Genomic DNA, 27,854 nt, shown 5'->3' with positions numbered 1-27,854 from the left:
TGTTGATTCAACACTAATAAAGGGTGCTCACGTGATGAGCGCGTCCATGCCCACGTGGTTGGAACGCGCTGTGACCGGCCAAGTTGAGAAACTTGAGTATAGCCTCAGTTAATGTTGGCCACGAGGGAGACAGCGACGGTCAAGCTCAAGTCAAGTCACAGTACATTCTATTACTTCCTTTCTCACCCATCGTGCACGCCGGTGCCTCTCGGAGCTTTGTTCAAAAAGCCATGGCAGCCGCAACTCCGTCCAGACCACCAATCGCTTCCCCAATGCCGTCCATATCAACATCTGCTTCAAGTTCTCTGGCACCTTCAAGCGACCAGGTGAGCGCATAATTACTGCGACGAAATAATTGCATTTACTTAATCTATGCACGAGCCAGGTGGTCGTGTTGTATGTCGTGCGTCATTCAGCTGCCTTGTATTATCACTCATCCCTCAACTTGCCTCAGATAATCGCAATGGCAGTCATCATATTTGGCTTTTGGAATGTCCCCGTTGTCCGTAACTGCATCAATCCTCTCAAACTATTCACGTATGTGGGTTATTTCGTTGCATCAAGGCATATGACGATCTGCAACCCTGTACATAGGATCGGATGGCACGAACTGTGTCACATAGCAGCAGTGAGGCCATACCATGTCCCCCTACATGTTCTCGTTGCTGAAACACGCTGACAGGCAATACTTTCTGGTGGTCGAATATTAAAAATCACCATTGATCCGCATGTTGGCGGTGCTACAATCGTCGAAGGTGGCAGTCCAGGCTTCACCTTATCAGCAGGCTACATAGGTTCCACACTGCTTGGGGGCGCTTTCATTCTTGCAGGATGGGATACGTTGGTCGCCAAGATTTTGAGTTTTGTCTTGGGTGTTGGTTTGGTGCTGCCACTGGTACTGGTTCGAGATAAACTGTAAGAACCCCTTATGTTCTTTGCTTGACATTTCACTCTGAACAGCACCAAGCACAATAGTATTAACGATTTTTTATGAAGGTCTATTGATTGGCTTTTGGTTTGTTGACCATGGGTCAGTTTTCTTGTTGGATTTCAATGAAGAGAACTAATATTATCCATACAGCCAAGCGTTACGCTGGTATTGCCTATTCGTTGGCGTAATGAAGTTTGTGCTCTCATTGTTGTGTTCGCTACTGGTTTCTGACCTCCTTTCTCCCAGCATCCTCTTCGTTATTTGTACGTCTAGCACGCCATCCTTGCGATTTCATTGCTAAAACTTATTATCAGGGGATGTTGCTGATGACCGATTCTTCCACAAAACAAATGATTCCGATGCCACACAATTCTCTATCCTCTACCCAAGCATTGGGGCTCATAGTAAGAGGTTATGGCTTTCCTGGTTCTCCATTTCTCAGATTGTCTCCGCAGTATGGGCAACATTTTGGATTCTATTTCAGCTCGGTTTTCTCGCAGGCTTTGCCATATTGGGCATCTATGCATTCAAGGTATACATGTCTCTTCAATTCGCGTCTTCATTCTTATTCACGTCCTTTCAAGTTAACAAACGAGCAGATGGATGCTCAGGCAGGTAAGGTGCAATATAACTGGATAGACGGGACGCCAATGATATGTTTACTCCCAAGCGCTGTTCCTGCCTACATGACAAGGCCCCCAGCACCGAAAAACTCGCTGAGCTTTATGCACTCTGAAACTGCATAACAGGAGTTTGGGACGATGATGCATTGTCATCTTCCTGGACAATAGACAATACATTATTGATGTAACATTGGAGGGTGGGGAAGGCCGCTGCACATCCCCGATTACTTATGACTTGACTTGCTTGATCTAAATGGGTTCCATTTGCCAACTACTTATGTGACAGTGGTAATAGGGATACATGTATTGAATACGGGAAAGATCGTTCGTTGCTGACTTTACGAATAATTAAGTGTAACGTTACGGAGAAGTACGGATCATATAAGTAGCGTTAATGTCGGTATCAGGCATAACTAGGTGTATCATGAGAGCAGTGTTGATGGCTGGTGCAACAAAATTTACTTTCGGGTTGCTCGCCGTATAAGGCCAGCAAGGACAATCGTGCCGATGGCCGCGACGCCACCTGCGAGAGCCATGCCGATGTAACCCTCTATTTGACCCCATTAGCATATGAAGCCTGTTGAAATCAATGTGACGTACCTCGTGCGACACCTTTGTCGATAAGTTGTGCAAGCGATTGTGCTTGCAGGTTGCTGGGTTCTTTCTCCAGCAAGAGCGCTACAAACTACGGTCAGCGTGAGGCAATGCACAGAGCCATCATCCGCACCATTGAATCGTTTTGCTTCGTCAAAGTTGCCCATCTTATAGTGACCGAGCGCCAGATAGTATAGACATTCTCGCCGCCGCGTTGGCTCTCCGCGATAGATGTCTGTTTAAAACGCTGTTAGGAGAGTTTATTCCATAGAAGGGCGTCAATGACTCGCCTTGCAAAATTCTAACCCCCTCGACCTGATGGTCCCGCACTGGGCTCTTTACGAGTCCCCAAGCATAGTTAAACTTGGTTTGGATAGTGACATGGGTCTGTGAAAGTTCTTTCTGGTATTGTATCCGCAAGACCTGGGATGATATGAGTCAATATTCAAGTGGGCGGTGGGAGACGATATACGTCAAGTTCGTCGTATGTTAGTGATACTTCAGCATCGGCGGCGTAAGGTAGTTCTGTTGGCATCTTGTCGATAACTTAGTCAGTGCGCAGCGCAGGGAGGGCAAGTGCGGAGTTCGAAAACTCTTTCATTCTCAACACCTCACCAAATTACAAGTTTCAACTTTTTCCTCTTAACCACAACAATATGGGCGAAGACTACGGTGAATTCATTTTTTTTCACTTCTTCTTATCCTAAACTCTTCATCTTGTCGGGTAGCCATGGCGCCCCCAACCTCCATCCGCATGGACGGCGGCAGAGGTAAATTTGTTCAACCCTGTGTGCCCCCTCTTGCTGCTTCCGTTAGACAATGAGCTCATGGTGCATTCTTCTTCTTTTTGCACCATGTCTTATTTACAGCTAGCTAGCATCCTCACTGAGTGTCGAGCGAGGCCCTTTGAGCACCAGTGCCGAACTTTTCACGCAGCAGCCTCGAAGGTTACTTACTAGCTTCACCTTTTTCCCCTTTGCTTTATAGACCGCGGAGGTTACCGTGACGATAGGTATCGTTCTTCAAGACACGACGATCGTGACGCCCATCGTGGGGACCGCGATCACCGCAGCGACCGTGACCGGTACGGGGGAGACAGAGAACGTGGTGGCGGACACCGGAGAGGCGGGGGAGATGACAGACGTGAGCGTGATAGATACAGTCGCAATTCGCGGGATTATGATGACCAGCCGAGACATTTTTCCCGCTATGAAGATGATAGGCGTCGTGACTTTCGAGGTCCTCGCGAAGACGAACAAGGCCCCGCCCGCGGTCGCGACGATGGAGGTCCACCTAGAGGAGGTGGTGGTGGTGGTGGCGGCGACCGTCGTGGGCGAGGTAAGGGGAAGGACGGACTTGGAACGCCCGAGAGAAGGTCGCCAACTCCCGAAGGCGCCGTCCCCCTGTCCCAACGGAAACGCAAGGCTTCGGGTTGGGACGTCCACGCTCCAGGTTACGAGCAATATTCTGCTCTGCAGGCTAAACAAACAGGTGTGCATTTCTGCTTTATTTTAGAAGTACCTGCTCACATTCTCCAAAGGGTTATTCAACCTGCCGGGCGCTAACCGTACTCAAATCCCACCCATTCTTGGAATTGCAGGTCTTCCTCCCCCGATGCCCGTCCAGAGTTTCGGCATGGGAATTGGCGGAAATCCTAATCTGTCACGCCAGTCTCGTCGGCTCTACATCGGCAGCATTACGCCGGAAGTCAACGAACAAAATCTTGCCGACTTCTTCAATTCTAAAATGATTGAGATGAGCATCGGCACCGGCGGGCCTGGCAATCCTGTCTTGGCTGTTCAGTGCAACTACGAAAAGAACTACGCTTTTGTTGAGGTGCGCATAGCATCTTTTGTCCTTACCTTATATGTACTGATGTCGTCTTTTAGTTCCGCAGCGCAGAAGATGCAACGGCTGCCATGGCCTTCGACGGCATCATCTTCATCAATGGGCCTCTCAAAATTCGTCGACCGAAGGACTATGGTGGAATGGAAATAGCCTCTCCTGGCGTCCATGTACCAGGTGTTGTTTCCACTAATGTTCCTGATTCCATCAACAAGATTTTCGTCGGCGGGCTCCCGACATACCTCAACGAAGAGCAGGTGATGGAGTTACTCAAGAGTTTCGGAGATCTCAAAGCTTTCAATTTAGTCAGAGAAAACGGAAACGGTCCCTCGAAAGTCAGTGTCTTCGGTTTTGTCACAAAACATTGTTCTTACCTGTTCAATTTCCAGGGCTTCGCTTTCTTCGAATATGTCGACGTGGGTGTCACTGACGTCGCCATTCAAAGCCTCAATGGCATGGAGCTGGGAGATCGTTACCTCGTCGTGCAACGCGCATCTGTCGGGGCCAAACCTGGAACTCCCGGAATGATTCCCAATCTACCATACGATCAGTTCCCCGAAATCCCTCGACCCATCATGCCTGCTGGAAAGGACCCAGCAACTGACTCGCGTATCTTGTTGATGTTAAATATGGTCACACCCGACGACTTGACCGATGATCAAGAATATGGCGACTTGTACGAAGACGTAAAAGAGGAGTGCTCCAATTATGGTGCGGTGGAAGATCTGAGGATTCCCCGACCAGTGAAAAAGGATAAATCCAAGTGGGCACCTGGGGAAGGTGGCCAAATTGCTGCTCAGGATGCCGTCCGTCTCGATGAGGCTTCTGGCGTTGGGCGCGTCTACGTTAAATACAAGGACTCCGAGAGCGCGACCGCAGCTTTGAATAATTTGGCTGGACGGTCGTTTGCTGGTCGCTCTATTATCGCCACTCTTCTCAGCGAAGATAGTCAGACGACCCCTCCTTTGAACATTATTTTCGCCCCTCAGCCCGATGCTCCTCCCCCTCTGCCTACTTCATAATTGCTCTATCTTTGTTTCTTGCTACTCTGAAAACATTTTGCGGGTTGTGTTTAACTTGTATGTAGTCTGGTAATATATGGTCCATAGTGTTAGTGGATGCTGTTTTGGCATTGACCTCCCATCAAAGGGTTCCTGAACGCAGGCCATTCATTGAATCAGGCGACAACTACGACTCGCCCAAAGTGTTCTAGCCAAGTTCTAGCACAAGAAAATACCCTCCACCTCAACCATGTGGTTTTTCTCAGGTTCTAATGTGGCGGTCGTCGCTGCCAAACGTGAACAGCGGGCCACTGCTATCGCCCAAGTCAACTTGAACTCTGCCATCCATGACGTGACCAGCGATCAAGCTATAATTATAAGGGCTACAGGTTAGTTGGAAACCTCTCCTTCACTGTCGATCCAACGAACGTCTTGGACTTCTCCTTCAGCCTCAGAGATTGTTTCAAGTATCAAGACGGGAAAGTGGACGGCTTCTCAGGTTTTAGAGGCCTTCATTGCGCGTGCTGTTCTTGCGCACGCCAAAACGAACTGTTTGACAGAAGGTGTTTTTTCTCCCTGTATGCATTCCTCCGAGTGTTCAAAGTCTATTGCAACGGCGTAGTTTTCTTCGATTCGGCGAGACAGCGCGCGAAGGAGCTAGATGAACACTTCGCTGCTAACAAGGAGCTAAAAGGTCCCCTCCATGGCGTACCCGTGAGTGATTGTTTCCCATAGCACGGCCAAGAAATATTCACGAAGGACTCACTCTGGCTTCGCAGGTGAGCATCAAAGAGCAATGTAAATTCACCCTTCACACCTCCGATCACGACTGATAAGTTTGAGCAAAGTTGAAATCAGAGGTGTTGACACATCCGTCGGTTTTTCGCAATGGGCCAACGAACCAGCAGAAAGTAATGCAGATGTAAGGACCGAGTTTGGCTTCATCAAGTTAGTATACCTTATGCTTTTCCCCCTAGATTGTGGAACAACTTCTCGCAGCTGGTGCAGTGCTCTATGTCAAGACTAACATCCCGCAAACTATGTTCGCCTTTGAATGTTCCAATCCTGTTTGGGGTCGCACAACAAACCCTTATAACGATAAATATACCTGTGGCGGTAGTTCTGGTGGAGAAGCCGCTTTGTTAGCTATGGACGGGTCTGCTTTGGGTATTGGTACAGATATTGGAGGAAGCCTTCGGATACCCGCCGCATATTGTGGCGTCTTTTCTCTGAAACCCGCCAGTGGCAGAATTTCATACGGCGGCGCACGAGGTAAGAATCTTTCATGAAGAGGTGATAGCACATTGTCAGCATTGACTTTTTGGAGGTCCCGTTCCGGGGTTCGATGGAATTAAATCAGTTGCAGGTCCCATGGGCCGGTAGGCCGCTACCCCTCTCTATATGATCTTCTCTTTATGCTTTGCAGATCTGTGAAGGATCTTGAGTTGCTCTCTAAAGTTGCCTTTGGGTTACCAAGTCGGAGTCACGATGTTGCACCTCTTCCTTTCCGTGACATTACCCTCTCGTCAAATTTACGATTTGGTTATTATACCCATGGTGTGTCCCTGTATACACTAAAAACTGTCCGATTGTCTGTTTACCTGACACTTGATGAGATTCATTCATTAAAGCATCTCCTGCATGCCAGCGAGCAGTGCTAGAGTCTGTTGACTCCCTGCGAAAGCAGGGTCACGAGTGCATCGAAATCGCTATTCCTGATGGTAAGACCAAAACTCAAAAAGCTCGACCGTGTGGATCATATTCAACCAGTCATTTTCGTTAGCGGCCGCTGCTTGCAACATCTTTGTTGGCCTGACGTCAGCCGACGGATATAAGACTATGCTCAGCCATCTAGGACCCGATCCTAAGGTACCAAAATTACATCTTGCTATGCAGTCATCTCTGAAAGTTAAGCTTGATTTAGGAAAAATCTTTATTTTTGGTCACTCTCGGGCCCAAGCTCAACTGTACGCATTGGAAATGTTACGTGAGAAGAAATTTACATGTATCTCAGTTATTCTCCGAGATATCGCTGCATGGATCGTCGAAACCTTCCTCCATGACAAGATATTCGCGGATGCTTTACGGGCGGCGAAAAATAAAACCGTTCGTGAATATTGGGCCCTTGCTGCAGAACGCGATCGTTTCGTGAAGAATTTCGACAAAGAGGTAAGTACTTGACTCACATGCCATTTCACCAAATAGGATAACGAGAGTTCCGGTAGGTGTGGGACAAATTTGAGATTGATGGAATAATTGCACCTGTACAAGCTTTGCCCCAATTACCTCATGGGTTCGTCTTCTCGTCCTCGTCCAAAATTGCGGAATTGACCATGACTTAAATGCCTTTTCCGTAGTGGATGTAACAATTTTTCTGCTCTTGCCCTTGCCACAATTCTTTACAACATTCTCGATATCCCCGTTGGATGCCTTCCGGTTACCCGAGTTGACCCCACCAAGGATCAACTTTCACAGGAGTGGATCGATGGACTCGGACACGGATCAAAGCTCTTTGAAAGTGGAATATTCACAAACAACAAACCACTATATGACCCTGAGGCTATGAAAGGAATGCCCGTCAACATTCAAATCGTTGGAAGGAAATGGGAGGAAGAGAAGGTGCTGGCTATGATGGACATTGTTGATTTGGCACTGGGGAAAGAACGGGGATTCGGACCTGGCGCATGGGACAAATATATGAAAGCCTCGAAGGTTTAACGATAAGTTTGTTAAACAAAGATTGCTCCCTCTATTACATATGTGCATGTTTTGCGGAACACGGTCAAGTTGTTGGCCTCCCAGCACGACGATCATCCTTTCTTTGCTGGATCTAAGAAACAACTCGTCAGCCCTTGCTGCTGCAGACAGAGATCAGGAAAATGTACCCATGAGTTCTTGCAATCCCTATAAGCCTGAAAATAATCGAGACACGCATCCCTATCGTAGTTATTTCGGTTCAAACAATCCATGGAAGCCTTTGAAGCCGCAGCGCAAGGGCTGTAAACGAAGTTGAGAACTTCCTGAACTAGAATCCGACCTTCAAAGACGCACTCGATGAACTTTGAGGAGACATGTCGCCCCTGCCGTCTCATAATTAAACTAGACGTCAACGGAAGCGAAAACGACGAAGCAGCATACTGAGAACTGTTCTCGGTAATTGAGAGGCTTCACGTTGTCCTCTGGGGCCGGCACTGGCTGCTCCAAAATCTTTCCATCAGAGGTCATATTCAAGTTGAGATTGCTGTTTGCCACGTGATGCCGCCATAATCCAGTGCTACTTTTACGTTCAACGTTCAGCAGTCTTTATTATGTATGTGCATAATCATAATCATAATTTAAAGGTTAAAGTCGTCGAGATGTAGTAATAGTACTAGTAGTAAGTAACCACTCTAAAATAAGATATAAAAATGGACTTGAGAGCAATAATGTGACCCCTCGTTTGGCGTGGAGAAGGTGACACCGACTCAGCGTATCGCGGAGCTCGTCTTGAACAATGGTGCGAGAAATGCAAAGAATGGCAGGATAGAGAAGCCAGCAAGGGTTGTCATAGTAATTCGAATAGGCGCGGACTCTTGCAACCAGATGTAAGTCAGGACCTGCAAAATCATACACCAAATGCCAGCCAAATACGATAAAACCCCTAGGAAGAGAATCAGTTTCATTCAAAGGCAGAACAAAATACAACTTGCAGTGCCATGCAATGCATGTCCAGAGTCTCCCAGCGCCAAATCTTATAAGGAGATTGTCGGCGCCCAAAGACGTAAACCCGCCCGAGGGAAGAATAGACTGATCCTTCTGCGCGGCACGGAATTGCAACTCCCCCAACCGATCAATGAGCACAAAGGAGCTAATCGAGGCGCTGGTATTGAAGAATAACGAGCCATAACAGAGGAGAACGAGGAACGTGTGCGCTCCAGCAGTCGACTCGTTATTGAAGTTGGATGTATTTTTGAAAAAAGTAAGCAGCTGTGCTGCAGTGACTGCTAAAAGCCCAGACTATCGAGTCAAGTTAAACATGTACAAGATCCAGGTCTATCAATTTCAAACTCACAACAATGACGCCACTCTGGCATGTTGTTTGCCATCCATTCTTGATAGATTCGATTGTCGGGGGAAGCTCATCTGCTCAAACATTCAACGGCCTTGAAGATCACGGCTGATGCGGAGTGCACGTACAATCCAGCTGAGTTTGCCGGTAACCTTGTGACATGTTGAACGCTTGAGGTGACTCGCAGGAATAAAGGTAGAATGTGTTGCCGAAAACTGACCGACACTTTGAGGCTTTTAAAGCAAACAGGAAGTTACGAATGTGGAGCACTTTGGGTGCGTGTAGGCTCAGCCCCCCCAGCTGCTACGTGTTCCGTAGATCGCATAATCGAGTGTAGGTGAAGCAAGAAGCAAACACCAAGAACGTTGCATGATTCCAACTCATGAGGGGCTCGGAAATGACCCACGCCCGACCGTTGGGAGTATGTCATGCTTGTTTCGTCCCCTCGCAAGATATTGAACACCGACATTTCAGAGAGAATAGAGGCGACAAGCCGCAAGCCGAAGGCAGCCACACGCACAACGAGGGGTCGCGAGGCATGATGGAGACAGAGGAGAGCAAAAAGCCGCGAAACGAACCACGAGCAGCAGCGTGCATAAGAGCTTTCAGCGAGAGGCGTCAGAAGCAACGCAGTCTTGATATTGCTCCAAGGGAGCTGGAGCGCTCCCATTGAGTACATGGTCGTGCGACTGCCGTGTCAACGAGGCCGTAATATGGACGTTTGTGGCACGTGTGTTGTGTGTTTGTCTAACGTTCATTTGCCGCAACTCCCTTACCCTTAGGCCGAGACGTTAAATAAGTTTCGGTCTGACACAACGGCTTTGAGTACAGCGCTCACGAATTTAAGAAAGAGAAGTAGCAAATATCATGACATTCAGTCGTGGAATGACACATTGAGACCTGCTGGTGAGCCGTCGGTGGCTAGCATCGCGACAATGGTTGACGGAAAAGTCTAACCCAATACCTAACACATGAACAGTCTCGATATTCCATCACTCGTCTATTAGTTAAAGCAGTTTAAAATATCTGTGAGGAATTGTAGCAAGCTCACTGATATTCAGTCTAGTCTTGACGCCAGTGAAGTGCTCAATATCTGTTTTCTTGGCTTCCTCAAATGTGTTCTTATATTCCTCCCATAGTCCATCTGCCTATTCAAAATGTGAGCCAATCGCTACGTTCCGCTGGTAGGGTTTATCGCACAGTGTAGGTCTTGAAATGCTTCTCCAGATTTTCGACAAGATCACCAAAATCCTTGTCCATCTTCATTGATTGAGGCGATTTTAGTGTCAAGATGGTGAGATCGGCAACTGCCTTGGAAGCTTCTTGAAACACGGAGACGGCCCTTTTAATATCCCTGAACCAAAAAAAAAAACTGCATCAGAGAGCAACGTCGGGCGGTAGTGTTTAAGGCGCGCCTTTGGAGTTCACTACGGCGTGCAATATCTCGGTCCGCTCTCATATCAGAATTTGCAGTCAAATATTGCCACATGTGCACAATCCTGACTGCCCTTCCATGAAAAGGTCTGCGGACTCGTCCAGCAAGCCTCATTAAATCCAACAATTCCGAACTCAAAGGTCTTGAGAGGAGTTCTTCGAGCACCCGGTACTTTTCCTTTAATTGCGGAATGGAGTATTTCCCATGGCGTAGATGCTGATCGAGTGCTTCCAAAAAACTGAGACAGAATCGACGATCAGGATTACTGAGGCGATGCAGTCATTGAGTATACCTCTTCATTTCCACCCATATATTGGCCGCGGTTAGGTGCTCTACCCATTCGCTCTTCGTCTGAGGGTTGCCAATTACTGCGAAGGGGGTACAAACAAGCATAATGCTCCTGATAGAAATCTCCATAGAGTCCTGTGTAAATTCAGGTCGCATCAACTTTCGTATTGACTGAAATATGGGAACGCGCATCAGGATGAGGCTTCGCTTCACCAATCAGCTTGATTTGTATTGAGGCAACCAGCTCCCTGACGTCCGAAACGTCCCGCGGATTTGTGCTACGTCAAGAAACAGAACATCAGCGCATATACTTTGGAAAGTGCTTGTCCTTGCCTTGGTGACATGTAATGGTCCATCAATGCCTGCTTTTTGATATATGAGCAGAGAGCGTTTAAAGCGGCAACGTCATCTATCCTAAGGGCTTCTTCGATTGCCACTCCCAAGTTGCCTCTCGGATGTTCTGACAAAGTCTGTGATGCAAATGAGTGATCGTGAAAGATTGTAAGAGGAAGGTAGAAAAGGGCGTTCCAACCTTCAAGTGGTCGCTGCCAAATTTTTTCAAGGTGGAAACGATTGCTCCTCTGTCAGTAGCCCATCTTTCGATGAAGGTGATACAACTCGCGATGTCAGTTTCAGGGGGAAGGTTGCCAGGCGGATCATCGCCTGGAGTGATAGTCAACCCAAGGAGAAGTCTAATGATAAATTCTCAACAATCAATCTTATACAGATAATGCTCCAGCAAATATTACCGACTCTTCCAAAGGGCCGATCGCTGCTGTATATTTGTCGAAGCCGCGCCAGTCTGAAGTCTGTGCTGTTTGCACAGAACTCATGAGCGGTTGAAGCGCATCGTAAACGTTTCGGGATCTGCGAACGATCGCAAAAGATGATTGAATATGTCGTCTGAATTTGCTGATATCCAGGGCGATGTTTTTGAGAAGGTATTTTACCAAGTCGGTAGCGGGATAGCCTTCAGGAATTCCGCTGATTTCTTTGACAAGCTCTGATGGCTGATCACCAGTAGTTGTGGATGAAGCCCTTGGTAAAGCCATCGTCAATACGCGCGCAAAGGCGAGAAAGGTTCTCGTAGGCTTTCTTTCAAGCGGAAGAGTGAAACTAAAAAGGCCTGGAAAACCGACTTGGGGTGCTCCCTCAGAGGTTTAGGCCACGTCTGGCTAGGTCGCACCCAACTCGACGCAAAGTTGACCAAATGGAAGTTTCTTATCGATATGACGGTAGGAAATGAGTTCCCCGATGTGTGTGGTTGGCTGACCTGTCTTTGACTAAAACCTGCCAACAGACGCGTGCCAAGTCTATATCAAGCGAAATCATACGATTGCCGGCGCCTGTTTGCATCCTCAACATGTCCTCAAGGCTCAAGCTTTTGACAACGCCTCTCAAGATCCATACTCTGTGGGCATTTATGAGAATCTCCGTTTCTCTACTCAACCCTCGTGTCCACGTTCTGTTCATATCGATGATCAAGGTTCGCTGTTTGGCGACCACGAATTTGGCGCGTATCTTCCACATATCTCGAGTCTCCAACGCCGATCTGAGAGCATTTGAACCCTCCACTCAACGTCGTTCTTCAAGCCATGCTCCACAACTTCTTAATGGAGAAACTGTTTCACGGATCCAAGGAAGTTCCTCACATTGGACGTGCCTACTTCCACCAAAGCATTGCGCTCGTGTCCATTTGCAGACAGGTAGTACCGCATGTTGGATTGGATTTGGACCGAGAGAATCAACTTGAGCAGTAAGCGAAGGCCATTTCGTAGCCAAAAAATCTGAGCAGCCCACTAACATAAGATTTCAGAGCTATAGAATTACTAAACAAGGCACTTGAATATGCGAGAAAGGCTGGGCGTCAAGAAAATACAGAAGCGCAGGAAGCACTGAACACCGCTTCCCTCCGTATTGTCAAATATCTTCGCGTATACCATGATCATCCGTACGGCGGTCATCCCTTCGACCGTTTATGGTTAATATTCAGAACGCTGCAGTACACAGCCGGATAAAGTGATGGGCGACATCAACAAGCTATTGATTGGCTCACAAACTGATACCGACGCTCATGCGGAGGGCAAAGTAAAAAACCAGGTGGCCGTTGCGAAAGAAAGGCTTGATGAAATGCGCAAAAAGGATCAGGACGCTAGCCAGCAAATTCAACACCTTTCTGAGAGGTTGAGATTCAAGGTCACCCATCATTCTCACCCATCTGTTGATATCCGGTATTAACAGAGCTGCAGTTGCTGAGCCTATCTGCTCGAAAAAAAAAGGTGGAAGTGTGGGTTTGGCCTGCTGAGGTAAATCTCAACCAAAGCGGGGTACGTCGACGTGAAGGTAAGATTAAAGTCAACTATACTAGATCATATCAAAAGACCTTGATCTTTAGTGGTTCTTGAGGAAGATGCGATTCTAGATCATGTCCTTTGTCGAGTTCTCGACTTCGCTGCTAACGACAAACTCACTTTATCCTTGACCCTGAACCCACAGTTTTACAAAACTTTTTTATCCCTCAACAAACCGCTCCCTAGTAAAATCGAACCTTTGCAACCAAGCACTATGCTTTCAGACCTGCGACCAAGCACTACGCTTTCAAACGACCCGCTTGTTCTAAATCTTGTGGTGGATCGACAATGGCGTGTAGTTCTCGACCTAGCCAATCAGGTCCAAGTATTTGGAAATGTCATCAAAGTTCGAGACGACGTGGTCTTCTTAAAAAGTAAGTGGAGCCACAATGTTCTCTTTTTTCTCTTGCAGTGGATTGAAGTTTTTCAGACAAGCTTGGGGCTCTGGAGTCAGCCCGTGAACTGTTCAGCAACGGGGAGCTGGTATCATTCTATAGTTACCCACTGGAAGTCACAATGCAAGTGGATGTTGAATGGTTCTCTGTCGTCACCAAAGCAGCTGAAATGGATGAATCCTGTGACTTTCTTGTGTCACAACGTCTTCCGAACGAGTCCACCTTCAAAACTTTGGATTGGAAGCCAATCAACAGGTCGCTGCACCAACGTCCTCCGAACGAGTCTACTTCGGATTCCAACAGATCGCCGCACACAGATGTTGTGTCAAAAAAGAAACGAAACCCTGAAGGAAAGCTTCAAACTGTTGCGCATGAGATCGACTATATTGGTGCTAATATGGGGCCAATATCGCAAAATTTCCAGCGAGAACAGGCTCAACAAAAAAAAGGGTGGTTTAAAAGAATTTTTGGGTAGGTGAACGTTGGTCACGATGATAGCAAAGGTAAGCGCCTTTGTACCATTTCTCAGAGTTCGGAGTTGAAGCCAGACACGTCTACCAGACATATTTTACCTTTCCCATACTGAATCAATCACTCATTGATTGTAACTACCACGTTTTTGTGGGAAAGACTTTAAGTAATGTGAATTCAAGTCCACGCCCCGAACACGATGTCCTTCTCCACGCAATAACCAGTCCCTCAATTCACCACTACCCACGCCCCGAACATGATGTCCCCCCCACATTCAATTTTTAACTCAATCCACCACCATAATGAGGGAGGTCGAACTACAATGTGCGCACATTCTTTTTTTTTCCCCTGGTGTTAAATAGCAATACTCTGCTGGTGTTCCTCAGACGACCTGCCAAATGCAATGAAGTCTCTCCGGGATGGATGGCAGTTGACATTCCAGAGTGCTGCCGTAGTTGTGAGCCAACTTTTTTTTATCATCCATTTTAGACCCAAGTATATGCTCCTACAGTCTGGCCTTCTTGCGTCCACCGCTTCCGGCTTGTATAGTTTTTTCAAGGACGAGAGCAAGTTTCGCGCGCGTACCAATCCTGATGGAACCCGCACTTTTGTTTTGATTTTGTGTTATTCCTCTCTCCTCTTCAGCATCGGCGCGGTGATCACCTCCTTCATTCTCATTGACAAGCTTGGTGAACTTCCCTTTTACGCGTCGGCGAAAAAGGACTTGCCAGCAGCTGGGTCTTTAAGTTGCTCATCCAACGACATACTTGTCAGGTACGGAGTGGGCAACAGATGGGAAACCATGGTATGGCATTGTGGACCCGTCCCGCTTCGATATGAAAGATTTGTTTTCAAACTGCTCGCAGGGTTTGCATGCTTTTATCTTGGAATATGGAGTCTCGTGCTGTTGCTCCTGACATATGTTTGGATGCAAGAGACACTTTCCACTCAGATAACTGCAACTTTCATCACTCTTTTCGCTGTGATTCCGCCCACCATCTTCATAATTTTCCCAAGCAAGCCAGAGGACGACTACGTCTTGGTTACGAAGAAAAATCGTCAAGAGGATGTGGAGGGCAACCCGGTTCGGACCCGAAGCCAGTAGTGTTGTTTCTCTGACCTATTTTCCTGCTGTAAAACACGTTTGTTGGTCAGGCACTGTAGTATGTACGTTTTCGAAATCTTATCGCGCTTGCAGTAGATTAGGGTAGATTTCATTGTTTACCTTGGTCATATGCTCTGAACCCCCCCGACAGGGTCGACAACGCCAATGACCTCCAAGCTCCAATGACGCAGCTGGGCAATTTTGGTAAGTGACAGCGCGTGAACAGAGGGAGACAGAGGGGTGTCTAGCAGGGGTTCAAGTCTGTTCAAGTCTTCTTGGACCTCAGCTCAGGGTGAGATTTTGGTGCACCAGAAAACATTGAACAGGTTGGCAATTGGGTACTACAATCCCAGTCCATAACTCATTCCAACATAAATACTCCTCATTAATGTGATCGCGATCGATCGGAGATCAGCAATCGATGGTGCCTAATCCTAAATGTGCAGCTGCCAAGCTCTGCCAAGCAGATGGCAAAAAAGACACTTCCAAAATCTATTCTTGCTCATAAGTATAAGTAAGAGGGTTTGGACCGTGTGTATTTCCACCCTCTTCTTGAAATGGCCACCTCGATCGACCTCCAGGATGTCAAGGTTTTTGAAAACGATGACGGCCCTCAGCTTGTGTCCCCACCGCCAAGATCTCGACCCCCCCTCGTCTACAACTCGCCAGAGGCCTTTGCCCAGAGTTTCGCCGCAAGGTGGAGGAGCGTGTGGACGCGCAGGTTTCTCCTCTCGTTGCTTGCTGGACAAGTCGTCTCGCTATGTATCACATGCACGAATGTCACAACAACGGAACTTGTAAACAGAGGTTGGACTTTGTCGACGACCCAAGGGTTCTTTACGTGCATTTCCTACTTTTTTGCCGTTCATTTTATCAAAAGTTGACGCTGGCGGGCGCAGGTACTTTGTTTTATTCCTCATCTATACCCCCTACACGATATACCAATGTGCGCTTGATTTTTTACTTCCAATGGATTCAGCGGCTGATACATTTTCTCTCCTCAGACGGATTCAAAGGATGGGGCAAAGTTATCGCACGCGATGGCTGGAAATGTTTGCTCAGCACTCTTTCTGTTACCCATCCCTTGATTGACTGATTTTGTTAGATATCATTCTGGCAGCATCGGACGTCGAAGGGAATTTTTTGGTGATCAGGGTAAACAGTTTGTCGCTCTAAGCCTGAGGAACAATTCTGACCGTTTTCTCTTAAAAGGCTTATCAGTATACGGACCTTTTGTCGTGCATGCTACTTGACGCGTGTGGAGAACTCTACTTCTTTCAGTTATTTTTATTCTGAAAGCACCCTCTAGCTGGGCAATCCCTGTTTGCATGTTCTTCTGTTGGGTGTATATGCGAACAAAGTATCACTGGACGCAACTTCTGGTGAGCTATGGCGTTGAAAGGCTTGTAACTTTATGAGCTATATTGCTGTAGGGTGTGTTTATCTGCATCGCGGGTCTAGGGCTTCTCGTTGCTTCTGACGAGATAACCAAGAAAGACTGGACCGCCATAGCAAGAGGAAAAGGGGATGGGTTTATGATTGCAGGCGCAACCCTTTACGGCTTCAGTATGTTCTCAGTTGGCTGTTCATGAAAAAAAGCGCTTAAGGGCACATGCAGCGAATGCAACGGAAGAATTCTTTGTTCGAAAACGTCCGCTTTACGAGGTAAGTTTCTTTCTTTTTTTCTTTAAATTTGATGGCAATTGGTAAATAATGGATGTAGGTTGTCGGCCAGCTTGGAATGTGGGGATTCATTATCAATGGCATTCAGGCGTCGGCGTTAGAATGGAAAGATATGAAGCAAGTTCCATGGACCGGAGATATCAGTCAGTCTCTACTAAAGGAAGCATTCGAAGGTTCCTGATACTTATTTTGCAAAACAGTTGGTCTCTTGATGGCATTTACTTGCTGTGAGTGTATTGCGATGCATAAGTTGGCATCCAAGCTGATATAGTTCCAGCTATGTTGATCTTATACACCGTCGCTCCGTTGTTGTACCGGATGGCGTCGTCGGCGTACTTTAATCTAAGCTTGCTCTCCAGTGACTTTTATGGTCTTCTTTTTGGTAAGTAAGCTTTCAGCCTCCTGTTGATTCATTTCATTGACGGGATGGTACAGGCTTGTTCTTATTCGTAAGCCTTCACATTGAAAAAAATTTACACCAGTTTACAATTTCCTTTCAGCACTACCACCCGTACTGGTTGTACTTTGTCTCCTATGCTGTTGTCATCGTTGGATTGATCGCCTACTTTTGGTCATCTGCACGTAAGCTCTACAAACTGCTTTTCTTGTTGACACACTCATTGAAAAAAATCTAGCGGAAGAGCAAGGAGTATTGGACCCAAAGGCACCCGCATACGTTGACAGGAAACATGGAGGCACTGTTCCTGACGAGGAGGAAGAAATTGGAGTCCCTACGTTAGACAGAGACGGGCTAGGGAGGGCTGAGTCAAGTTGATGAAAGTGGGATGCTTTATTAAATAGTATCTTTACGGATCTGCTGTGTACAAAATAAAACGAAGAGTTGGATATGAGTGGGGTTGCTTTACGTCCTTAATACTCAAGCTATACGGTCTGAGAGGAGGGGTTTGCTGGTTGGTCATCGGGTTGTCGTTGTTCATACAAGTTTTGCTGCTGCTCGCGGTGGACACGATGTGCAACAAGTTTCTGGAAAGGTATTGAATGAGAATGGTATGGTGGTATCGAAGAAATAGCTCCCTACCGCCTTTAAAGACTCGGCGGTGCTCAAGATCGATTCCAGTGCAGCTTCGGTTAATTCCGTTGCCTGACTATATCAGTTGAGTTGTAGGGGCTCTTGAAGAAAGAACTCACTGTGTCAACAGCCTGACGAGAAAAGGGTGCCATTTTCTCCTTGTCAGGCGCATCCCACTGGGCTGCCCTTTCGAATGGGACGCCCCATGCTGGAGCGTTCCTTGATTCGTTCCGTGAGTCAGGCGTAGGCCAAGAAGCATCTGGGTTCATGGTGCCGCCGTTGTCAGGTGGGGGAAGCTGGGGACGTCTACAATGTCCAAAGAAGCCGTGTCGGTGGTAGGCATTGGCGTCCTTGTGAAGTATCCACCAGGTAGCGGTTCCAGCACCGATGAAGAACCAGAGAAAACGACTTGGGCGTCGGTGCCAGTGAGCTAAGTGGTAGTGGGGATAAGGCATTTTGTTATGAGATGGGGGTGAGTTGGATGGGGGGCCATTTTATATTGTTCTGCGTCGGTAGTGGTTGTGTGCGCGTCGAATCGGCAGAAAGGGTATACGCAGTGCGCTTATATGTAAGCCGAGCTCGACGCGTTGGCTTGTCGGCAAGGATATATCTGGGATATACGAGTAACGATTCCGATAATGAGTATAGAGTAAGTAGTCCACAAGTGAACTGTTCAGTAGCAAGTCTGTAGCACTTGTATGCCTACTCGGGCTACTGTACCAAGGTCCAATGCTGCAGAAGACCTGTCACATAAAGTATGTGACACAACGTGACGAGTGGTGTCCCCTCCTCCTTCGACGTTGACCTCGCTCTCTCGCTCTCTCCCGACGCTCCCTTGTTCCACTCAACGCTCGCTGCACCTATCTCTCGCCAGGTTCCTGCGACGAACAGCCTGCATACTCCTGGGTCAGATACTATGAGTCGAGAATTCGATCGTAGAGAACAGGATCGCAGAGAACAGGAACATCCTCGTTTGCCTTGGTCTTCCATCCAGAATGGCAACCCTCTAGGCATATCCACAGATCTCGACTTCTCCAAAACTTCCTCTAACCAAGTCACCCAGTCTCGCAACTTTGCCTCTGCACCGTCCTCGGCTATCAATCGCTTTCCTGACCACTCTATCCCTCCAACTCGTGCCTCAACTTTTGGCACACCAGATCCAGATCGCAACCTTTCTCCACCCAGTCCACTTCCCCATTCTCGCAGTGAAGACCTTAACCATAGCTCTGCTTCATCCTCATTCTTCCCACCCATTTCAACATCTACTCCGAGGCCATCACCTGCCTTCCTTTCCTCGGTAAACACCCCTCCTACAGGAAGTCGTCCTTCTACCCCAGCAACATCCAGCAAATCAAATCAGCCTTTTGCTTCTGACCGCTCTGATGACTCAAATCATCATTCTTCTCTCTATTCAGCCCCTTCCGAGTCGTCCACTCAATCCACCACACCTAAAGCTCCGACAACCGTTTCATCCACATCCACCAGCCTCGTTTCTACGTAATTCATTTCTTCAACACGCGATCTTGTCTCACTTTTTTTCTTCTTCATCAGAACATGTTCAGCATGCGGCAAGCCGATGCAAGGCCCGTTTGTGCGTGCACTTGGCACCGTCTTTCATCTTAACTGCTTCAAGTGCATGGTATGCTTCTTCAATATATTTCTGCTTCCAACCATAACCTCGTGTTTAGGATTGCGGAGACGTTGTCGCGTCCAAATTCTTCCCTCTAGAAGGACCGAACGGCAAACAAAATCCACTCTGTGAACGTGACTATTTTCGTCGATTAAATTTAATATGTGCCAAATGCGGGATGGCTTTGCGGGGCAGCTACATTACGGCATGCAGTGCGTCTCTAATCAGCCTCCAACCTGCACTTGTGTTGATCTAAAATTTTCAGACAAGAAGTTTCATGTTGAACATTTTACATGTTCTCTATGCCCTACATTATTCGGACCGCAGGACTCGTATTACGAACACGATGGGGATGTGTTTTGTCATTTCCACTACTCGACGCGTTTTGCTACAAAGTGCGCTGGATGTAGCAGCGCGATTCTCAAACAGTTTGTGGAAATTAATCGCAACTCGAGAGACGAATGCTGGCATCCAGAATGTTACATGATCAACAAGGTACGCCCCTCTTCAGTCATTTGTCATTTCGAATCGACTCCAACGGCGTTGGTTTAGTTTTGGAATGTCAAAGTGGTATCTCGGAGACCGACGAGTTCCGCCTCCGTCGAAGGAGGGGAACCGGAGGAACCCGCATATGTAGAGGAAGAGCAGCGAGAGACGCCACAAACCCTTAAGGACAAACAAGTCCGGATGGAACAGCAAGTTTACCGAATCTGGACGTGCGTGAGATACTGCTTCAGATCACTGGAGAATCATCTAACTAGACATGTAGTGTTCTCTCTGCATTCGAAGAATCGAGCGCTGCTTGTATCTCCGATATGTTGCGCCAGGTTAGCAACGGACAGTACCTGGACGCAATCCGAATGGCAGAAAAATTTATTCTGCATGTCGAAGTTTTATTTGCGACCATCGACGACCTCGAATTCCATTTTGCCCTCTTGAGTATGAAAGGTCCGTTCCAGTTTTCATTTTGATACTCCTATTGTGCTTAGTTTCGTGCCTGCAGGGATGTCACATGTTCGTGAAGCCCGAATGTTGTGTCGAAAAACCGTGGAGTTGTTTACTTTGCTGTCGCATACCCAAGAAACCGGTGCACGGAGAATGGGTATGACGCAGGAGCTGCTTGCACTTGTTACCGGTCTTGCCCATTACTTAAAGATCTTGATCCGAATCGCTCTCACAGGCGCTCTTAAACTTGAAAGGGAGCACAGCGCTCGGGAAGCCATGTCATCGTTCCTCGACAAATTGCACCTACTCGCCGTTCAAGGGGGCAATCCCTCTGCCAAAAGGCTGATCAAAAGTTCTAATGGAGAAATCTTAGCTCCAGCAGCAGGCGCTAACTTTGGGACTCAAAGCGTCACCTATGGCTTTCGGAGTCTTGCACCAGAAAACGCTGGCGAGTCCCCCTTTTCTGCGGCCCCACCGTCCAATAAGACCTCGACGAGTCCGCCTTCGGATCTGTGTGTCAAGTGCAGCCTGACGGTGGAGGAGGATTGTGTTCGGTTGGGAACTTACCAACGATGGCATTCCAATTGTGTGCAGTGCGCACAATGTGGGAAGGTAGCGACCGTCCCTCTTCCAAAGGAGCTGATGCAGCTGTCGTCGAAAAGTGGTGACGAGAAGGAGGGCAAGGACAAGGATCAGCCCCCCAAGCTTTCTAGTGCACGGAGGCCCCCTGCCAATGTTGGTTTGTTTGTGTACGATCCAGAACATTTGAAGGAGACGACTTCCTTTGGTGATGTTCCGACTGTCATTCTGTGTACCGATCACGCACACCCTGGTTGCCGAAGCGGGTTCCAAGCAGTTCAACGGCTGGAGCAATACGCCTTTCTATTGAATGTTGCCCTAAGACGCCTCTACTTGCTTTTGAAGAAGCAAGGCGTAGTTCCCTTGTCACCAGGTGAAACTACGTTCGTGGTGATGCGTCTTCAAAGGTATACTAATTCGGGTTTTTGCTAGTAGCGTCTAGTAGCGTCAGTAGCCCTCAAACGCTCACAAACTCGGATCCATATCGCAATTCCGGGGACATCATGCGGATGAAATCCGTTCACCTGGACCGGAAGTTGTCCGCCACAGCGCGCCTGCCGAAGCGCTCAACCATTGTGGAAAGTCCTGCAGGTCGAAGTGCACATCCTTCCGACGGTCTTCAACCGCAACGGCCGCACGAGGTGGGCACACCCGCGCCCCATCAGTCAAGCTCTTCTATTCCTCAAAGCCAACATGCCCAACAAGGTCAGATGTCGTATCAGGGACAAGGGAATCAGTCTTCGAGGCAGTCGCCGCCCACCCAACCACCTAGGTCTTACTACTCAAATGGGCCTCCTGAGCCTTCGGATCAGGTAATCAGGCCGTCCTTGTCTCGTGGTCATACCGAGGTCAGAATTGTGGATGAGAGTGCGCCAAACTCACCAGCTGGAGAAGAGCAACACCAACAACGAGGAAACAGATTAGATGACGGAATTACACTTGCAGATATTCCTCAGCTGATGGAAGTTGCTCAAGCTCGAGAACAACAGCGGTCGCTGCCCAGAGAGAATTCGATCCCGTACATCGCGGAGCTGTCTGCTCTGGAATTAGCCATCGTCAAGCATTCCGCTGTGCTGGCATTGACTCGATCCCCGCTCAAAGACCAATTTGACCTGGAAGAGCTTTTAGAGATGGTTGAGGTGAAGAAGAGTGGGTTCTGGAACAAGCTGTTCAAGGGTGATAAGAAGAGCGTAAAGAAAAAAGGTCCGTCTCTCTAGTCCTAGATCAAGGGAGTGTCAAACGGCGCTCAATCATTGTTGTTGATCAAGGTGTGTTTGGCGTCCCTCTGGAGCTTCTAGTGGAGAGAGAAGGTGCCGATTCGCTGCTTGGAGCAACCCGAGCGACATTGCGGGTTCCAAGTTTCATTGATGATGTCATCTCGGCCATGCGGCAGATGGGTAAGTGGCTCAAGTTCTGTTCTCCAACCTAAATCTCTAAGCAACGCTGCAGATATGTCTATCGAAGGCATCTTTAGGAAGAACGGCAATATTCGGCGATTAAGAGACTTGACCGATGCCATTGATCGGGATCCTGCGTCTGTAGACCTATCGCAGGATAATCCTGTGCAGTTGGCAGCATTGCTGAAGAAGTTCCTCCGTGATCTTCCTGATCCCTTGATGACCTTTAAACTACATCGGCTGTTCATCGCATCACAATGTGGGTCAAGACTGAGCTTTGTTTTAGAATCTTTCACACTCATGGTGCTTTCCAGCTCTTCCACAAGACGAAGATCGAAAACGATATCTCCATCTTATTTCACTTATCATGCCCAAAAGCCATCGAGACACTATGGAGGTTTTATTCGTTTTTCTCAAATGGGTTGCCTCTTTTGCCCATTTGGATGCAGAGACAGGGAGCAAGATGGATCTTGGAAACCTGGCGACTGTGATATGTCCTAGCATTCTCTACGCACGAGGTCGAGACGCCATGCGGGACGAGACATTTGGAGCGCTTCGAGTGATGACTTCTCTTCTCGAGAACCAAGATGAATTTTTTACAGTACCCGAAGAATTCCTTCCCATTCTCCATGATCAAGAGTATTTTGCAAGCTCATTGGAACTTCCCAGCAAAGAGTTTATGAAAAAATGTGATACATACATGCGGATCAAGGGCTCAAACGGCCGATCGACACCAGGTGCCTTCAATAGCTCAAGCAATAGCAATGGAACAGCACCACGATATCCTCCTCCAAGTTCTTCGGTGATGGAGCGACCGCCGTTGGCTGGGCCTTCTGGATCTGAACGGACACTGCGACCTTCTCCTGGTATGTCGCAAAGCACCGAATTCCACCCACCATCTAGCTCGCCGTCTCTGCCGCAGGGCGTGATGCAGAATCTGCAACAAAGGTCGCAGATGGATTGGTCAGGGCCTCCCCCACCTCGACCGGTGAATCCTAACGGTCCTTCCTCGCGCCCATCGTCATTCGTTGGACCTCCACCACCACGGTCAACCGCTTTAGACAGCGTGAATCAGAGTCAACATTCGTACAACAGCACACCTCCGAACGGTTACTCGTCAGCTGTTCGCCAGCGATCATGACGTATACCTCCACCGCACCGACGTGCCGTGCTATCCCGATACCTTTTCCGCCATGATTTTTGATTCCATTATCTGTAGTTTAACAATCCCTCACACCGGCTCTCAGTATATATCTATAGTATGGCATGGACGAAGATTCTTCGCAGTACTTACAATACCCCTTATCACGGATGAGATGAGTACATAATAGCCTCCAAAATAAACAACAATCAACATGAAATCTAAGCTTTACTCAGCAAGCAAATTCATTTCTCAACAACCACCATGATAGCCGTACAGAAACCGTCAGCAGTCCCCGATCCTCTCTCAGTTCCAGCGGATGCTCCAGAACATTGTCCAGTGCGCTCAGTAGGTCCTTTTAGACCGAAGACAACATTGATGAATTCGGTAGGGCACAGAATCTGATCTCGCAGGAAAATCGGATGCTTGTGCTGGTTGCTCCAACCAGGAAATATGTGCATCAGGCGCTACGAAGCAGCCAGACCCTGCCTTACCGTTCATTAATGATCGTATGAAAAACGTGAAGCGAAAGATTCTCATTTTGTCGGGGAAGGGAGGCGTAGGCAAATCTACCTTCACTGCCCAACTCGGGTGGGCTTTTGCTGCCGACGACAATACTCAGGTGTGTTGTTACTCGCAGCCATCACCAGTTTATTTTTGAATTCCTTGTCTAGACGGGCATTATGGATGTTGACATATGTGGCCCTTCCATTCCCTTGATTCTTGGCATTGCCTCTGAGCAAGTGCATTCATCCTCGTCTGGCTGGTCTCCTGTATATGTACAAGACAACCTGGGAGTAATGTCTGTTGGATTCATGCTGCCAAGCTCCAGAGATGCTATCATGTGGAGAGGTCCGAAGAAGAACGGCCTAATATCTCAATTCCTTAAGGATGTCGACTGGGGCGATCTTGATTATCTACTGGTCGATACTCCACCCGGAACTTCTGACGAGCACCTGAGTATCGTACAATATCTCAAGGAAAGCGGCATAGATGGAGCTGTTTTGATAACTACTCCCCAAGAAGTTGCTCTGCAAGATGTTCGTCGTGAGATTGACTTCTGCCGAAAAGTTGGAATCCGGGTGCTAGGATTGGTGGAGAATATGTCGGGTTTCGTCTGTCCTAGTTGTAAGACGGAATCTCAAATATTTAAACCATTCACTGGCGGTGCAAAAAGACTGGCAGAAGAAATGGGCGTTGAGCTTCTCGGTGCGGTCCCACTCGACCCCCGTATAGGGAAAAGCGCAGATTATGGGGTCAGCTTTTTGGATGAGTATCCAGACAGTCCGGCTACCGCAGCTTATATAGGCATCATTGTCCGTGAGTTATTCTTCCGATTGCTCCCAACTTGCCTGATGCTGTTCACAGGAATAAAAGAAATTCTTGGGGACTGAACGTTTAAAATAATCGGAATCTATCGTTATTTTATACCAGCTGTCTATTCTTCACGAGTTGTATCGATTATTCCATTGTCTCCCCAGCAGCATAGATGGTAGAAGGTGCTATATACTACCTGGAAATATCAACCATTTTACCTGAGCTGAAATCGCCCTCCAGGTTTCTCTTTGGAATGTTTCCCTTGTTCTTTTTCATTGTTGTCCTCTTCCTCTCCTTCCGACGTCTCGTCGATTCCAAAATCTCTCGGCATCTCTGAGGGTGGTGCATCAGCTTCACTTCGCCCCTCCGTGATGTATTTTCCAATAGGTGCAATTCCTGCAAGCCCTCCAGCAAGACCCTCGACGCTCTCATGTATCGAGACGGTTGAAAGTGTTCGTAGCAGCTTTCGGGTGACTTCCCCTCCTACGGTAGATCCTGTCCGTGATCGTGCTGGTACAACGAACCCTTGGGTGGGAAAGACCACCGACCCAGGCGCAAGTGTAGGTTCCGCACTGACATACCCTTCCACAAAGGATGGGAGCTGCTGCGATGAAGGCACAGGAGAATTATATGTCGAACCTCGGCGTGACGGCTGCAAGATACTTGAGCGCCTTACATATGAAGTCACAGGATCACTGGTGGGAAGGTGTCGCGGAAGGTCTGGGCTCATCGATGGCCGCCGTTCAATCTCCGCCTTCGCGGCCTCCAGTCTCCTAGAAAGACCTTCCCTCTCTAACATGACCTCAGGAGAGCTTATGAAAGTTTTGTCCTCCTCCACAGAGGCGGTGGGCATCAAGACATCTGGCGGAACAGCGGGAAGCATCGCTTGACTTGGCTGGGGAGGTGATTCTGTGCCTGTCGTTCCGCCCAAGCTCGGTATGCGGAATAACTGGCTAGGCGAATGAATATCAACAGCCCTAACTTCCTTGCGATAATCTTCGATCTCATTCCAAAGAGCCTCTCGGAATTCTTCGAGGGTGTTCAACTTCTCAATCTCTCGCCATCGCTCAAACTTCTGTGGGCAATCTGGCTCATCAGAAATGTCATGATATGATGTTAACCATGGATGCTCAAGAGCTTCAGGAACCGTGATACGGTCACTTGGATCAAACGCGAGCATCTTGCTCAGCAAGTCAAGGGCTGTTTCGGTATGTAAGTGTCATCACACAACCTTGCATCGTCCATACCTTGTGGATCTGCTGTCGGTAAAATTTTCCGCAAGGGCACACTCTTTTTGGAGGGCAGAGAACGAACATATGCTTGAGCCTTATCGAAGAAGAATCAAACACTCGTGACAGCGCGCGAGAAAGCTCTTATCCCACCTTGTCACTTCCAATCTTGCGAATGACACTTTCATCGGGGGTTCCTGTACGGAATTAGGAACGAACGACAAGGGACACGAGAAGGTACCTAGGACATCCAGAACTTTGTTGAGTTGATCGACTGTCGAAAGAAACTGTAAGTCGATGAGTCTAGGTCATTATTCCGCGAGCTAACCGTAACTGAAAACGAAAGAATTAGAGCGGACTTGGCTCAACCATCACATCACACTCACTCCTTGCCCTTGAACAGCGGTTTACCAAGAAGAAGCTCTGCAAGGATGCAACCTATTGACCAGACATCGACTGAGAGGTGCCAATTAGCCAGAAATAAATAAAATGATAACGACATGACATACTGGCAGTGTTGTATCGCCTTGAACCGTTCATATATCAACCAGGTAAATTTCTGAGACTCTAAAACACATACCTGAACGCAAGCATAATTTCTGGAGCTCTGTACCATCTTGTGGCGACGTATTCGGTAAGATGCGACGCATATTCGTCTGGTCGTGCATCAAAACCTCTGCTCAAGCCAAAGTCACATATCTTGAGTTCACAATCAGCGTTTACGAGCAAATTGCCAGGTTTGAGATCTCGGTGTATCACAGAGGCGGAGTGAACATATTTCATGCCTAGATTGACCAATGACGCCGGTGTTGCAAATCATCGAGCAGAGTAAGTACCTCGGAGAATCTGATAGAGAAAATACTGGACATGCTCGTTAGTCAAATGTTGTCCAGATTTGATGATTTGATGCAGATCCGCTGTGCAGACGGATCAGTCAATGTAAAAGTTAACGTCCCAAAGGATTACGCACCTTCCATGGGCTATTGCAATCTTGCTTCAGCATGAGGCTTGCCTACCGAGAGTGACTCTGGCCATACCTCCATGAATATATATCTAGAGAGGATAATCTATCTGTGATCCATGTCGCGAAATCAGTTCCACTTACATCTCGTTAAAATCTGGGGATATCGCGTCGACGTCTATCAACCCTGTAATGTTTTCGTGGTTCGCAAAGTGTCGCAGAAGGGTGATCTCCCGCAATGCCCTTTTCGCCAGTTGTATCTTCTCAAACACTCGAGTGACGAGCTTGATTGCCACCGTCTCTCCCGATATTTCGTCAGCAGCTGAGCTATTGCCCAACTATCAGCAAGAGACAAGGCGTAAAAAGCTGAACTCACCTACATAACGACCCCATATGCCCCAGAACCCATTTCCCGCACTAATTTCCATCGGCGTTCAACATGAAAGACCTTTCCAAACGAGGATAACAATGAGTGATAGCCTCTAAAATCCAGGCTGTCATCAGCGACCTCTCTGTCTAATATGTGACATACCTCCTGCGCAGATTATCCTCTGAGAAAGGGTTGGATGGTCGCCGAACCCTCGATCTACCGCGATCCACATTCCAGGAGCCAGGAGATGGCACAGGCGACGATGATTTGGGTTCTTCGCCTTTACCGTCTGCGCGACTTTCCCGACGACGATGTCCTCTGGAGGACCTTCTAGACGACCCAGGACGCGACATGGAATGGGTGTCAGTAAGCCGGTGTTCCTTATCAGGCTTTGAATGTAAGAATTCTTCCAGAGCAGTCGTGGTAGGCCCGTGGCCAGGAATGTTCGCGATTAAATAGGCGATAGAAGAGATGGAACAAAAAAA

General features: G+C 47.9%; 13 protein-coding genes across 13 annotated transcripts; 8 read left to right on the top strand and 5 right to left on the bottom strand.

Moving 5' to 3' along the window:
- Positions 1-230: 230 nt before the first annotated feature.
- Positions 231-1,677, top strand: LACBIDRAFT_305551 (uncharacterized protein; the record flags this gene model as incomplete). Its single annotated transcript, XM_001875205.1, has 11 exons — positions 231-326; positions 382-396; positions 455-537; positions 595-628; positions 683-915; positions 968-1,030; positions 1,082-1,123; positions 1,178-1,194; positions 1,246-1,335; positions 1,387-1,463; positions 1,516-1,677. The coding sequence occupies 11 exons, from the start codon at positions 231-233 to the stop codon at positions 1,675-1,677; spliced, it is 912 nt and encodes a 303-aa protein (XP_001875240.1).
- A 123-nt stretch (positions 1,678-1,800) lies between these two features.
- On the bottom strand, positions 1,801-2,718 carry LACBIDRAFT_171571 (uncharacterized protein). The gene is made up of 5 exons (XM_001874624.1): positions 2,621-2,718; positions 2,439-2,571; positions 2,282-2,383; positions 2,155-2,232; positions 1,801-2,104 (listed from the first exon to the last, which is right to left on the bottom strand). Exons 1-5 carry the CDS (start codon positions 2,681-2,683, stop codon positions 2,013-2,015), a joined length of 468 nt encoding a protein of 155 aa, XP_001874659.1. The 5' UTR covers positions 2,684-2,718; the 3' UTR covers positions 1,801-2,012.
- Positions 2,719-3,149: 431 nt separating this feature from the next.
- LACBIDRAFT_171474 (uncharacterized protein) lies at positions 3,150-3,689 on the top strand (the record flags this gene model as incomplete). Its single annotated transcript, XM_001875204.1, has 1 exon — positions 3,150-3,689. A coding segment is annotated over one exon (540 nt), but the record flags the coding sequence as incomplete, so codon positions are not given.
- Positions 3,690-3,738: 49 nt separating this feature from the next.
- LACBIDRAFT_230113 (uncharacterized protein) lies at positions 3,739-5,015 on the top strand (the record flags this gene model as incomplete). The annotated part of the gene is made up of 4 exons (XM_001875203.1): positions 3,739-3,984; positions 4,038-4,328; positions 4,383-4,736; positions 4,794-5,015. Coding segments are annotated over 4 exons (1,113 nt in total), but the record flags the coding sequence as incomplete, so codon positions are not given.
- Positions 5,016-5,427: 412 nt separating this feature from the next.
- LACBIDRAFT_244209 (uncharacterized protein) lies at positions 5,428-7,712 on the top strand (the record flags this gene model as incomplete). The annotated part of the gene is made up of 13 exons (XM_001875202.1): positions 5,428-5,557; positions 5,617-5,708; positions 5,774-5,792; positions 5,843-5,946; positions 5,972-6,266; positions 6,322-6,373; positions 6,421-6,551; positions 6,611-6,715; positions 6,778-6,863; positions 6,919-6,961; positions 7,009-7,163; positions 7,220-7,287; positions 7,352-7,712. Coding segments are annotated over 13 exons (1,641 nt in total), but the record flags the coding sequence as incomplete, so codon positions are not given.
- A 64-nt stretch (positions 7,713-7,776) lies between these two features.
- LACBIDRAFT_244368 (uncharacterized protein) lies at positions 7,777-8,219 on the bottom strand (the record flags this gene model as incomplete). The annotated part of the gene is made up of 4 exons (XM_001874623.1): positions 7,777-7,824; positions 7,880-7,991; positions 8,046-8,074; positions 8,133-8,219. The coding sequence occupies 4 exons, from the start codon at positions 8,217-8,219 to the stop codon at positions 7,777-7,779; spliced, it is 276 nt and encodes a 91-aa protein (XP_001874658.1).
- Positions 8,220-10,739: 2,520 nt separating this feature from the next.
- LACBIDRAFT_321888 (uncharacterized protein) lies at positions 10,740-11,817 on the bottom strand (the record flags this gene model as incomplete). Its single annotated transcript, XM_001874622.1, has 5 exons — positions 10,740-10,845; positions 10,979-11,043; positions 11,077-11,235; positions 11,298-11,457; positions 11,519-11,817. The coding sequence occupies 5 exons, from the start codon at positions 11,815-11,817 to the stop codon at positions 10,740-10,742; spliced, it is 789 nt and encodes a 262-aa protein (XP_001874657.1).
- A 177-nt stretch (positions 11,818-11,994) lies between these two features.
- On the top strand, positions 11,995-15,476 carry LACBIDRAFT_321887 (uncharacterized protein; the record flags this gene model as incomplete). Its single annotated transcript, XM_001875201.1, has 14 exons — positions 11,995-12,028; positions 12,066-12,251; positions 12,359-12,521; positions 12,582-12,746; positions 12,769-12,961; positions 13,045-13,108; positions 13,161-13,490; positions 13,547-13,982; positions 14,010-14,014; positions 14,369-14,439; positions 14,494-14,756; positions 15,138-15,149; positions 15,239-15,291; positions 15,400-15,476. 14 exons carry the CDS (start codon positions 11,995-11,997, stop codon positions 15,474-15,476), a joined length of 2,052 nt encoding a protein of 683 aa, XP_001875236.1.
- Positions 15,477-15,644: 168 nt separating this feature from the next.
- LACBIDRAFT_305546 (uncharacterized protein) lies at positions 15,645-17,545 on the top strand (the record flags this gene model as incomplete). The annotated part of the gene is made up of 14 exons (XM_001875200.1): positions 15,645-15,928; positions 15,987-16,033; positions 16,092-16,139; positions 16,193-16,242; positions 16,300-16,343; positions 16,397-16,469; positions 16,521-16,653; positions 16,706-16,752; positions 16,811-16,913; positions 16,971-16,997; positions 17,048-17,152; positions 17,206-17,219; positions 17,271-17,352; positions 17,406-17,545. The coding sequence occupies 14 exons, from the start codon at positions 15,645-15,647 to the stop codon at positions 17,543-17,545; spliced, it is 1,197 nt and encodes a 398-aa protein (XP_001875235.1).
- Position 17,546: 1 nt separating this feature from the next.
- Positions 17,547-18,255, bottom strand: LACBIDRAFT_292116 (uncharacterized protein; the record flags this gene model as incomplete). Its single annotated transcript, XM_001874621.1, has 3 exons — positions 17,547-17,754; positions 17,810-17,872; positions 17,920-18,255. 3 exons carry the CDS (start codon positions 18,253-18,255, stop codon positions 17,653-17,655), a joined length of 501 nt encoding a protein of 166 aa, XP_001874656.1. The 3' UTR covers positions 17,547-17,652.
- Positions 18,256-18,716: 461 nt separating this feature from the next.
- Positions 18,717-23,492, top strand: LACBIDRAFT_305544 (LIM domain-containing protein; the record flags this gene model as incomplete). Its single annotated transcript, XM_001875199.1, has 11 exons — positions 18,717-19,297; positions 19,352-19,439; positions 19,489-19,642; positions 19,696-19,925; positions 19,983-20,146; positions 20,200-20,378; positions 20,434-21,337; positions 21,397-22,157; positions 22,223-22,351; positions 22,404-22,610; positions 22,666-23,492. 11 exons carry the CDS (start codon positions 18,717-18,719, stop codon positions 23,490-23,492), a joined length of 4,224 nt encoding a protein of 1,407 aa, XP_001875234.1.
- A 264-nt stretch (positions 23,493-23,756) lies between these two features.
- On the top strand, positions 23,757-25,030 carry LACBIDRAFT_292114 (uncharacterized protein; the record flags this gene model as incomplete). Its single annotated transcript, XM_001875198.1, has 4 exons — positions 23,757-23,831; positions 23,884-24,114; positions 24,167-24,812; positions 24,861-25,030. The coding sequence occupies 4 exons, from the start codon at positions 23,757-23,759 to the stop codon at positions 24,884-24,886; spliced, it is 978 nt and encodes a 325-aa protein (XP_001875233.1). The 3' UTR covers positions 24,887-25,030.
- Positions 25,031-25,785: 755 nt separating this feature from the next.
- LACBIDRAFT_244909 (uncharacterized protein) lies at positions 25,786-27,489 on the bottom strand (the record flags this gene model as incomplete). Its single annotated transcript, XM_001874620.1, has 13 exons — positions 25,786-26,009; positions 26,057-26,135; positions 26,192-26,235; positions 26,280-26,312; positions 26,367-26,371; positions 26,425-26,494; positions 26,548-26,564; positions 26,619-26,823; positions 26,875-26,955; positions 27,009-27,018; positions 27,076-27,091; positions 27,144-27,326; positions 27,380-27,489. Coding segments are annotated over 13 exons (1,077 nt in total), but the record flags the coding sequence as incomplete, so codon positions are not given.
- Between the last annotated feature and the right edge of the window lie 365 nt (positions 27,490-27,854).

This window comes from Laccaria bicolor, genomic scaffold (genome assembly GCF_000143565.1).
Source record: "Laccaria bicolor S238N-H82 LACBIscaffold_2 genomic scaffold, whole genome shotgun sequence".
Classification (NCBI taxonomy): Eukaryota; Fungi; Basidiomycota; class Agaricomycetes; order Agaricales; family Hydnangiaceae; genus Laccaria; species Laccaria bicolor.
The sequence above is the reverse complement of the archived record's forward strand: the minus strand, read 5'-3'. Positions and strand labels throughout refer to the sequence as shown.

Bases quoted from the DNA above. Each gene is read 5' to 3' on its own strand.
- LACBIDRAFT_171571 (XM_001874624.1), bottom strand. From the start codon at position 2,683: ATGCCAACAGAACTACCTTACGCCGCCGATGCTGAAGTATCACTAACA. The intron at 2,572-2,620 runs GTATATCGTCTC...ATATCATCCCAG, and splicing joins TAACATACGACGAACTTGAC to GTCTTGCGGATACAATACCA. The intron at 2,105-2,154 runs GTACGTCACATT...GGGGTCAAATAG, and splicing joins CGACAAAGGTGTCGCACGAG to AGGGTTACATCGGCATGGCT.